At 39.6% G+C, this 11756-nt stretch overlaps 1 protein-coding gene across 1 annotated transcript; it reads right to left on the bottom strand.

Annotated features, from left to right (window-relative positions):
* Positions 1 to 2354: 2354 nt before the first annotated feature.
* foxj1a (forkhead box J1a) lies at positions 2355 to 11207 on the bottom strand. The gene is made up of 3 exons (XM_022200023.2): positions 9027 to 11207; positions 7832 to 8413; positions 2355 to 4733 (listed from the first exon to the last, which is right to left on the bottom strand). The coding sequence occupies exons 2-3, from the start codon at positions 8366 to 8368 to the stop codon at positions 3903 to 3905; spliced, it is 1368 nt and encodes a 455-aa protein (XP_022055715.1). The 5' UTR covers positions 8369 to 8413; positions 9027 to 11207; the 3' UTR covers positions 2355 to 3902.
* Between the last annotated feature and the right edge of the window lie 549 nt (positions 11208 to 11756).

Raw genomic sequence — 11756 nt, 5'->3', positions numbered from 1 at the left:
TGGCCTTCATCTGTGAGCCATCATTACCTCATCAGTGACCACAGAGGGCCTGTCTGTTCACGACCCTGGGGGGACGCTGCCTTCTTAAATTCGGCGTATTTGCATTTGATTACTGCGCCTATTCATGCAACTCTGAACGCAAGCCACCTTCTAATCTGCTGCAAGGTCAGACGGTGTGGTCTACAGCTGGCAGACAAGCGGTGATATATGGGGCCGTGGGACACTTGTCCCTGTTAGACCCCACACCAACCCAATGAAGGGCCACAGATCCAAGAGCCATGAAGAACAAGAGTCTGACTTAGCAGAGACAAAGGCCTGAAAGAGACACCGAGCCACCCCCTGCTACTATTACCATCCAGGCCTGATGAGCAGGAAAAGACCGGCGTAAATCAACCACACTAAAGCAGAACGAGGTGGGGGAGGAGACGGCGAGCAGAGCAAAACAAGATGCCATGTAGCAGCAACGCACATGCTAATAGCGCTAACATGCCTCTTGTTAGCAGGTGTCACCATCTGAGTTCAGCTAGTTAGCATGCTGACATTTCCTGAAGGGAATGCCATTAGCTTTGCAGAGTTTGGTCAAAAACTCAAGTTCTAGTTGAATAAAAATGTTCATCCTGAGGTGACCATGAATGAATGCCCGAACCAAATGTCAAAGCAATCCAGGAAGTAAACTTTCATTTATTTTAACAAAATGAATTAAACTTTAAGAAAGGAAAAGTAAGGGAATCACCAATATCTTTACAGAATTTTATACAACTCAGCAGAAGCACTTCACTGAACCAGTGAAAAGTTAGAAGTTTGCTTGTGACACTACAGGAAATGTAAGAAAATCACCCCAGTAATTCAAGATTAGCCTCTTTGCCCCATGAATATCCAAACCAAATTTAATTCCAAGATATTCCACTTTGAACAACAAACATCAACATCATCAAGGTTGAGCTCAAGGAAACAATACAGCCTGTTGTTGAGGTACGTCAATTTTTGAAAAAATCATAACCAAAGTCAGTAGGACCCGTCCTCAAGGGACCATGAATGCCTTTTCAGAATTAAATGCCAATTCACTGAGACAAGGGAAAAAAAACTTGCTTGTGGAACTGTGGAATTGAAGTCATTTGTATGTGAAGAGTTCATTTGCAAAAGCAGATAACTCCGTTTTGATAAATTTTCAGAAAACTTTTTAAAATTGTTTACTTGAGATAATATCAATCAAACTGAAGTTGAGTGGATTTGACTCAGTAGAAAAATACATGACAAAACACAGAAAAAATAAATTATTATTATTATTATTATCTCAAGTAAACAATAAAAAATTAGTTTTCTGAAAACGGAATTACCCGTTTTCACAAATGAACTCTTCATGTATTCTCTGGGCACCTTAAATATCTCAACCAAATTTCATCCCTAGCTATCCAAAAGTTGAGATATTTCACTCTGAACCACAAACATCAACATCATGGTTGGGCTTGAAGAAAAACCAAAGGATCACCAAAGATATCAGTTATTTAATCATCTTGGAAGCATGAAGGTCAATCTGAAGTTTCATGGCAACCTGTCCAATAATTGTGGAGCTATTTCAATTAAAATAAAATAAAATAATCACCACCAAAGTCAGTGTGACTCATCCTCAAGGGACCATGAATGACTTTTCAGAATGCAATGTCAATCCACAGTAAAATACAGACAAACCTCAAGGAAAAAATCAAAAAGTTGACTTGAATGTGGCGCTGCATGACAAATCAGAATATCACCCAATTAATTTGAGATTATCCTTAGGGTACTATGAATATCCAAACCAACTTTCATGCCAAGATATTTCACTCGGAAAAACGAATGCCAACAAACATTGTGCCAGACGAAAATGCAAAGTACCACCAAAGGCATCAGTCATTCAATTCTCATGAAACCATGAATGCCAATGTGAAGTTTCATGGCAATTCATCCAACAATTGTTGAGATATTTCAATTTATCACAGCCAAAGTCAGTAGGACCCATCCTCAGGGGACCATGAATACCTTTAATTCCAATCCATCTAGTAGTTGTTGAGATACTTCAATTCATCACCACCAAAGTCATCCTCTGAGGACCTTGAAACCTATTCCAAAGTTCGATGCCAGTCCCCAAGTAGAAATAGATATGTTTTACTGAATTAAACAAAAGTTTTACCTGCTTGTTTTGCTGCAGGTAAACTTACCAAACTGAGTTTATCTTCTTGGAACCTCGAACATCTGAACCAAACTTCCTAGTAAAGCACGCAATAGTTGTTGCGTGCAATAGTTGTTGAGATATTTCAGTGTAAATAAAAACGCAGTTTTGTGAGGAAAAATAAACTGTATCAGTTAGACAAACCAAATGCAGTAAAACTTGCTTTTATTGTCAAAATAAAGTGGACAATAAAATAAAAACAGGAAAGTAAAAGAGAAAACAGTGATAACCAATCATGAGGTAAGATGCCAATATTGTGGTTTTAAGTGAGATTTGATTGAAGAGCCAAAAGACAACCATGTTTGATGGTTTTTACAAAGAGTCCTTCTCCTGTTGAAGCGTATTCGCACCTCAGAATACACAAAAAGTGAAAGCATTGTCTCTGAAGTAAACTGCATGTATGGATTGAATGCAAAACAGAACAAGCATCACGTTGATTGCACTTTCACACATTTTAGAGAGAAACTACTGCATGTGGAACTGTCTTCATGCGCAGTGATTTGGTTTGATTAGTCCGGCTTCTATTCATGCTCTCTGTGCAATAAAAGCACAGTCACCCTGTCGAGTCCCAAGTGTTGTTCTTGGCACATAGAAGGTCGGGTATTCATTTACAAAACCTTTTTAAAGTGAGCATTTTCACCTCTTAATAGGTCTTTGTTGGAGAATTTTGCCTCGAGCCGTTTTACAAACTCCGACATGAGTCCTCTACTGTTTACTTTGCATCTATCAGGTATAAAGTCACAAAGAAAGAGCATACTAACTACGGTACTTCTACAAGTAATACTTCAGTCTGATTCATTTTTTCTGCCAACCTATCCTGCAGAATTAGTTCAAATGATCCTTGTTCATTTTGGGAACTGCATACAGAGAAGAGTTAGTACCAAAAAACTCCACGCGAAAAAAGAAAAGATAACCAAGCTACTACAGTAAATCACCCCTACACAAAACCTCATTTGGCAAATATCTCATAAATCATCATCATAGTGCTCCAGTCTTCATCTCCTTCCACCTGCTGATTCCTTTCCGTTGTTTCTTCCTTTTAAAAACAGAAAGATGTGTCCTCTGAAAATATCCCCATGGCTCCTCGTTGCCCCAATAGAATGATGTAAACAGGGACCATAAAACAGTGAACTTTCACTGCAAGACCAATGAATTCCAACGGATCAGTGGTGGCAAAATAAATCTGTCCTAATGCTGCATTCATGCCACATCATAGTTATTGTATTTACCAGTTTTCTACTTTCAAGAAGTGGAAAATTCTTCTAAATGATCCGATACATCCAACTTGGAACAGAAGTGCCGTGATGAACATGATGAATGCTTCCCTTAACCATTAGTGCCACCTCACACAGACCTCAAGTTCCTGCAGTGAAAAGTGTCCTTTATTTAGGAGAGACGTGCATCTTAACTTCACCGAGATACTTTCTAGTGTGTCCAGGCTGTAACTCTGGAAACTTGGTTTTGTTGCATGTTTCACTAAAACAGATTCAATGATGTGAACTTGTGCTGCTGTATGTTGTGGCATCTTTGTTCAGTAGGCATTGAGGATGTATTCCCAGCATGAATCAAAAAGTCATTCTAAAAATACTTTAAACATCTTGAAAAGGAAAATAAAGTTTTACAAAAAAGTCTGTTATTCCCAGTCGCATCGAGAAGGATTTTCAGTGTGTAAGAACATCCCAAAAGCAAGTATTCCTCAGAGGAGGGGGTCAATCCGGGTGCTGGGGTCTAAAGAGTCTTCAAGGCCGAACAGTTGGTCCAGGTTGACGGTGGAGCTGCAGAGAAAATCACTGCGACCCTGGTCCTCCTCTGGCCAGGGGCTCTCCAGGAAGGCCGTGGCCAGGAAGGTCTCCTCGTCAAAGTCGGAGCTCCTCTGGATGTCCGCTGTCCCTGCCGGGGCTTCAACAGGAGAGATGTGGGCCCCTCGAACCATCAGTTCCTCGTCTTTTATGATGGGGCTCAAAGGTTCACCTTCATCCAGGCTCAGCTCCCCACTGAGGGCCGAGTCCAGCAGGGCGTCCCAGTCAAAGTCCCCCTTCAGGGGTCCGATCTCCTTCTGCTCGTCCACAGAGAGCAGAGGGGAGCTGGAGCGTCGGGGAGCCTTGGAGGCACCATTTCTGGAACCCTGCGACTGTTTCCTCTTGTGCCCACCTCTTCCCCGGACCACTGGCCAGGACCCCAGCATGGTCCCCTCGGCCAGATGGGGGTCCCAGTTCTGGTCGGCCCCAGTTGCCTCTTCGAACTCCCGCAGAAGCCGCTGGGACTCTGGGTTGATGCAGAGGCTGATCTGACCTCCGGTGGGGCTGCAGGGGCCTCTGGACTGGGGCTGGAGGTTGACCCTTAGGCGGCTCTGCAGCGCCGGGTTGATCTGGACCGGAGGCATTCGTCTCTTCTTGTAGGCGCCACTCAGGAGGCGCTCAGCATACTGCGGGTCGATCTTCCAGAAACCTCCCTTCCCCGGCTCGTCCTTCTGCCGAGGCACCTTGATGAAGCACTTATTGAGAGACAGGTTGTGTCGAATGGAGTTCTGAAAACAGAAATGCAGATTTTACAGATAAATTTCCTCATTAAACACCGTCCTGTTTTTAGGGAATAATTAAACATCTTAGCAAACAAAACAAAAAAAATATCACTTTCTTGCTGAGAATTTGATTTTTGATATCACTCTTGTGACTGCAGGTTAAATCAGAAGTCACAACCAAAAGCTGGTTAGTTTAGCAAAGCATGAAGACTGGAAACAAAGGGAAACAGTCTGGCTCTATCAAACCACCCCAAAGTTCTGTAAGTCCAGATACTGGTACAATCAATTTGGTCAGTGAAGATCTGTGAAAGAATTAATTTGAGTTTCTTGGCTAGCTCCTCGAACTTCTGTCTGTTCTCTATACTTTGATATTCATACAAAATCGGCATTTTCCTGGTTCTACACTAAGCTAACCAGCTGCTGGCTGTAGCCTCATATTTATCACAGCTTTTAGATATGAGATAGGTACAACCAAGCTAGCTGTGTCCCCAACTTTCCAGTGTTTACAGCAGTCTAAGCTAACCAGATGCTAGATAATGCAACATATTTACTGTACTGATATGAATGAGTTATCTTTATTCTCAGGAAGAAAGACAGAGCTCAGTCAGCTGTTTCCTCTTCTTTTCAGAGTTTATGCTATGCTAATTTGAGCTAACAAGGACTGTCACAAGATGGACACAAGAGTAGGGTGGTTCTTCTAAGCAAGAAAAACAGAGCCAAGCTAGCTGTATGCCAATGTTTCCAGTTGTTATGCTAAGCTAACTCAAGCTAACAGGCTCCTGTACCATTCAGACATGAGAGTGGTATCTTTCTTCTCAACAAGAAAGGTAAAACTGGGCTGGTTATGTTAACCTTTTTCCATCATTGCTAATGCTAAGCTAAGGTGAGCTAAGCTAACTGACTTCTGGTTTACGCTAACAAAAGGTAAGCCAACCTGGTTGTATCTTCATATTTAATAGCAATGGTATCTTTAGCCTCAGTAAAAAGCACACAGCCAATCTACCCATTTCCTGATTTCCAGTCTTAATGCTAAATTAAGCTAAGCTAACTTGCTTCTGGATTATGCTAAGCTAAGTTAAGCTAACCATCTGTTGACTGTAGCTTCATATTTAGCAGTAGATGAAAGCTTTCTTCTCAAAAAGAAAAAACAGCCAGGTTATGCGTTTTCCCACTTTACAGTTTATGCCAAGCTAATCAGCTTTATGAGATATGTTCTTTGTGTTTTCTGTACACTCATAAGAGCTTAATATCTTTCTTCTCAGCAAGAAAAAGCTTTTCTAGGCTTGATGGCAAATTAATGTAAGCTGAGCTAACTGACTGCTACACATTTACCACACACATTTGTATCATAATTTTCAGCAACATTTCTCAAATGTTAAACTTTAAACAGACACCACCTTTAGAATAATGAATTATCATGTTCAGACACAATCCCAGCAGCCCTGTTCATCACATTAACTCACATTCATCGTCTTCACTGGACTATAAATGGAGCTGTGGCCCTGTGACCTTTGTTAAATATTATCTGCCCCATGTACAGCCTTACAATAACACAAAGCTCTGCAGCACATGAGACCAGCCAACAGCTCCATCAATCATTGATCCACAAATTAATTTTCTGTGAAATTCCTCCACTTTGGAGGGAGAACCTGGTGCCCATCACCTTCCTGTAGCTCCTCCATCTATTGCTGTAGTCTGAGCACAGTTAAGTAATAACAGATGAAAAGGAAATAAGGTCAAGTTTTCTGTTAAAGTTTTGTACCTCTGAGTGTTCCTGCACTGTGAAAATAAAATACTGTTAAAACTGCATTATCCTGGCAGCAGTGGTGCAAAAAAAACAAAAAAACAGTTAAAGTAAAATAAGGAAACATTTTATACTGGTGAAAACTTTAATTCATTATTTTTGTTGTTAAAACTACAGTAATTATAAATCTCACATTTCATAAAACAAATCTAAAACTGCAGAATCAATAAAAAAACTTTCTGATAATTGTCACCAAATGAAAAAAAGTTTAGTGATTACACTGAATTCTTCCAATTTATTTTCCAGATTTTTTAAACATTTGGATTTTTTTAAAATATAAAATGTCTGTATCAATACAAAAACTTACTGTAAATGTACAAGTTTAAAACTGTATTTTTGTTTAACTGGTATTGATTTTTTTATATATTTTAAAAATATGGAAAAATGTGGATAAAAACATTTTTAAAGGAAATCATCCAAAAAATGTATTAAATAAAAAATAGATTTTTAAGAAACTGCTAAATTGGTATTTTTGTACATTTAACAATTTACTTCAATAAAATAAAAAATATGGTTATTCACAGTCAAAAGTTCAGTGTATTATTTAAGTTTATATAGAATTTTTTTCTTTTTTTACAGCATGGCCTTAATTTTGGCAGTTTAATGAAGAATATTTAAAAGTGTGAAAGCAATGATATTAACTATAATACAGATACAACCTGTAAAATAAATCACCAAAAAAGAAAGGTCTTTTAACAGTGTATTAAATAAAAAGGAAATATTTATCACACTGCAATACGTTTCCATTTTATTTTCTTTAAAAACAAAGTAAATGTTATTGTTATTTTCTGTAACAGGGTCTTAATGTTACTTTACAAAAAGGTGTAAATGTACAATATATTTCTGTTTTTACTGATATTTTCATGTGATATGAAAAAAAACATAAAATGGTCTTAAACTTGTATGAGGTGTTTTTATTTATTCAGAGCTGTTAAATAAAGGATATTTTTAAAAACCCGAATATAATCAGTAATACATAATAATAATAATAATAATAATAATAATAATAATAATAATAGTAATGAGTTGTGTTAAAGTCCAGGTTTTTACAGTGCAGCTCTGAGTTTTTTTAATCAGCAGCTCAAAGTTCTCAAAGCTCCTCAAATAGAAACTTTCCAGCTGAGATCTGCAGAAACTCAACACAAAGAAACACAAAGACACACACAGTGTTAAACACAACACGTCTGATGAATACAGTGTGTGGCAGTGTGGAGTGTGTTGTTGTGTTGTGTATGTTTGTGTTGTGTTGTGTATGTTTGTGTTGTGTAGTTGTATAGTTGTATTGTGTGTAGTTGTGTACCTGCCAAGTGGGGTCAGCGTGTCGGTAGTAGCAGTAGTTGTCGGTGATCCACTGGTAGATGCTGGACAAGGTGATCTTGCTCTTCTTGCTCGCCTTCATCGCCATGCAGATGAGCGTCGCGTACGAGTACGGAGGTTTGACGCGCGGGTTTGTCTTGTAGTCCACGTCATCGGGACAGTGTCCATGAGCCACGATCCCTGGTAGAGCCTGTAACCGGCTGTAGGCCGCGGCCGTGGGCTTCCCCGGGGTCAGAGGCGTCCCCATGGAGGCAGGATCACCGGCCAGAGGGGAGGCCGGGGCCTCGGAGCCCAGCTGGCCGAACAGGTGCTGCTGCTGGACGCGCTGCGGCACGTTTCCCCCCAGGATGGAGAACTCCTGGAGCCACTGCAGGCTGGTCAGGCTGTCGTCCAGACTCACCGAGCAGCCGCTGCCGCCCTCTGCGTCCCGCTGCTCGGCCTGCGCAGCCGCCGTCACCACCTCCTCCTCCAGACCCACCGAGCCCTCCGGCCACGGGTCCGCGCAGCTCAGAGACAGCATGACTCCGTCCAGCTCCGCTCAGTCTCCTCCTCCACCGACCACCGGCTGACGGGACCGAAAACACACCGAGAGAACCGAACAATTAAAAACCTCCTCTGTGTGCGTAAAATGCGTAAAGACGCGCAGATCCACATTTAAATCCTTCAGAATGTCTGTCACCTGGATGGATGCTGGAGCTAAAATTAAAAATAATTTTGGAAATTTAAAGAGACGTAATAAAAAAATCTCCTCTTTTATGTTTGCAGGTCTCAGAACTTTCCTGAAAACTCTGTTGCGCACTTGACGCTGAGCAAAACGCGCACCAGTCTGAGTGAAGCTGCATCTGCAGCTTCACTAGGACTTTAAAGGGTTAAACGTTTTTTAAAAAATACTTTCTAAAACTTTGAAAACGTCTTTAATAAACGATATTGTTATAATTTGACTCCTTTTTATCTTTATTTTTAATGAAAAACTTTGAGGGAATTCTGGACGTTTTACGCGTAAAGGTGGCACATTTTGTACTTTCAGGCACCAAATATTTAAAATAATCAAAAGTACTAAACTAGTGTAACATTTTAACAGTAAATGTTGACTACAATATTTGTAAGATTACTGGTCTCTGCGGAGGTGTTTTAGTGGGTCATTTAGAGGCCTCTTTTGCATAAACATCCAAACTCACCTTTTATCAGCTGAAATGTTGATTTTCTGTTAAATCCTGAATGTTTAACTCAGACTGAATGTTCTCAGCAGCTGGTTGTCTTCTTTACAGTTGCAGACAGATCAGAACACATCAGATCAGAACAGAACGGTTCCTGCGGTTCTTCTCTCTGGTTCTCCTCCTCCGGTTCTCTCGGTTTAATACCTGCAGCAGGAGGTTTGTCCGGCTCCATAGAAACGCTACACCCCCCTATAAACAGCTTCACGCTCCTCCATTGGCCCGCAGGTTTCCATGGAGCTCCATTTTTAATCACTCTGCAGTCAACTGAGGATGCCGGCTCTCAAGCTGCGGCCCGCGGCCCCATAGGGGACTTGCAGGGACTAAATAAACCTGAGAGATTAGGTTAATTTCTGCAGCGAAAAGTTTGTTTCTTGATAAAGTCATTCTGACAACAATAAAATATGAATGCAAACTTCACCTGTAGCAAACTTACAGGTCTCAGTAGAACAGGTGGAATTAACATTCAGTTGTAAAGGTCTTTATTCTGTATTTAAGTACAATTTTTAGGTGCTTTTCCCCTTTATTTTGATTTTTAGCTGATACATTATGATTATTTTCAAAGGTACATATATCTGCATTTATTGTATACTTTAAAAATTATAATTTTATTAATTTTCTTTTCTATTTAGTTTCACAGATTTTAACATTTTGGAAAAACAAAATAAAACATACATCTAATATAAAACTACATTACATATGGAAACCAGATCTGCCATTTTTCTGAAATTTTCCTTTTTGTTTTGATTTTTGTTTGCATTTTTCCAGTGTGAATTAAATCATTTTTCACAAGGCCATCATTTTTCTAACATTTAAGGTCAGTCTAACAAACATTTTTATGTTAAATTACACGTAAAAGCTCACATTATGGTAACAGTTTCTCATAAATACAATGATATTATATTGATATTATATTATCACATATTTGTTTAATAACCTCAGCCTGTCACATTTTAAAAGGTAAATCCATTGTTTTATAGATATAGCTTCTCCAGATTGATTCCAGTCGACTACAGCTGCTGACTCCTCTGATCCAGTTTAAATAGAACCCATTAGATCCACTCATTAGACTCAAACACTACAGTGGAAAGTCTGAGGAACTCGGCAAAGATCTGAAAAAGCAAATCACTGACATGAACAACTTAGAAAGTGACTTGAAGCCATTTTAAAGCAGCTTCAGCTCTAAAATCATCTGTTTGTCAGTATAAAGTTCATGGTCCAGTTGTGTTGCTGCCACCATCAGGAAGAAAACACAAACTATAACCTGCTGCTGAGAGAATCAGTCAGGATCATCAAGAATCAACCAAGAATCATCAAAAAGCAGATCTGAATGAATGAGAAGCTGCTGGAACACAGCTGTCAGTGTCCACAGTGTTTTACATCAACATGAGCTGAGAGGATCCATGAAGAAGGAAGTTCTTCTCGAAGCAGAACTTTAAAGCTCCATTGAAGTTTGTTTTGATCACATGGACAAAGAAAAGGTCTTCTGGAGGAAATTTCTGTGGTCATATGGAACAAAAACTGAGCAGAAATATGTTTGAAGGAGAGAAGGTGAGGCCTTTAATAAAGAACACCAAAACTACCATCAAGCATGGAGGTGACAGTATCATGCTCTGTAGAACTGGAGCTTTGCACAAAGTAAATGGAACAATGAAGAAGGAGGATTACTTTCACGTTCTTCAGGAAAACCTAAAATCATCAGCAGAGGGTTAATTTTCAATTAACAATGAGCCCAAACACACATCAGACGTGGTAAAGAAATGGTTCAGTCAGGCTAGAATGAAGGTTCTAGACTGGTCTGCACAAAGTCCAAGAACCTGTGGACTGATGAAGAAATAAGTCTGAGTCAGAAGGACAACAGATTTAGTTGAACTGAACCAATTCTGTCCAATGGAGGCAAAGATAAACCAGGAGCTTGAAGATAAAAACCAAAAGAACCAAACTGAGGAGAAAATTGACGAATTAAGCCAAATATTAGCATTTCTGTATGTATATTTATGATCCAGCAGATTTTGTCATATTTGCAGAACACTTTTAAGAACTATATGAAAGAAATAAAACACGTGTAGACCTCCCCACTGTAGTGTTTGAGTCTAATGAGTGGATCTATGGGTTCTATTTAAGTCTTTAAGTATTTGAGTCGGCAGCTGTCGTCGACTGTAATCACTCTGGAGAAGAGGCCACAAAACTAAGAATATTTAGTCAACAAAACTTTCTACATCACCAGAACTGATCATTTAAGTTCATGTATATGCATATATATATATTTTATTGACCCAACAGATTTTGTCATATTTCCAGAGGACCTTTAATAAATCTATGAAAGAACCAACATACAGGATTGTTTTTTGTTTCAATGGATCCATTGTAGAAAATTCAGCGTTATAGGAGTCACTGGAAACTCAAGACTGAGTGATAAACACGGACTTCACAAGTGGATGGAAACTGTTGTTCTCGACTGTATTTAACCAACTTAAAGTTGGTTCCAGTGTTGGACTTGCTGAGGGAGGCCGGTGTGAAGGAATGTACTTTTGTCCATCAGACAGACGGCAGAGAAAAGAAACAAAAAGGTTTGGCCTCTCAAACATTCTATTAGTTTGGCTCAGTGGTTTCCTGAAGCTCACAAAGGAAACTGTAAAGCAATAAAAGGCTTCTTCATATGCAGCGTCTTCAGTGACTCAGAGCCTCGAGTGC

Source organism: Acanthochromis polyacanthus, chromosome 21, assembly GCF_021347895.1.
Source record: "Acanthochromis polyacanthus isolate Apoly-LR-REF ecotype Palm Island chromosome 21, KAUST_Apoly_ChrSc, whole genome shotgun sequence".
NCBI classification, from domain to species: Eukaryota; Metazoa; Chordata; class Actinopteri; family Pomacentridae; genus Acanthochromis; species Acanthochromis polyacanthus.
This window is presented reverse-complemented; position numbering and strand designations above follow the sequence as displayed.

Excerpts from the sequence above, each read along its gene's own strand:
- foxj1a (XM_022200023.2), bottom strand. The coding sequence starts at position 8,368 with ATGCTGTCTCTGAGCTGCGCGGACCCGTGGCCGGAGGGCTCGGTGGGT. Across the intron at positions 4,734-7,831 it reads ACGCTGACCCCACTTGGCAG|AACTCCATTCGACACAACCT; the intron begins GTACACAACTAC and ends TTCTGTTTTCAG.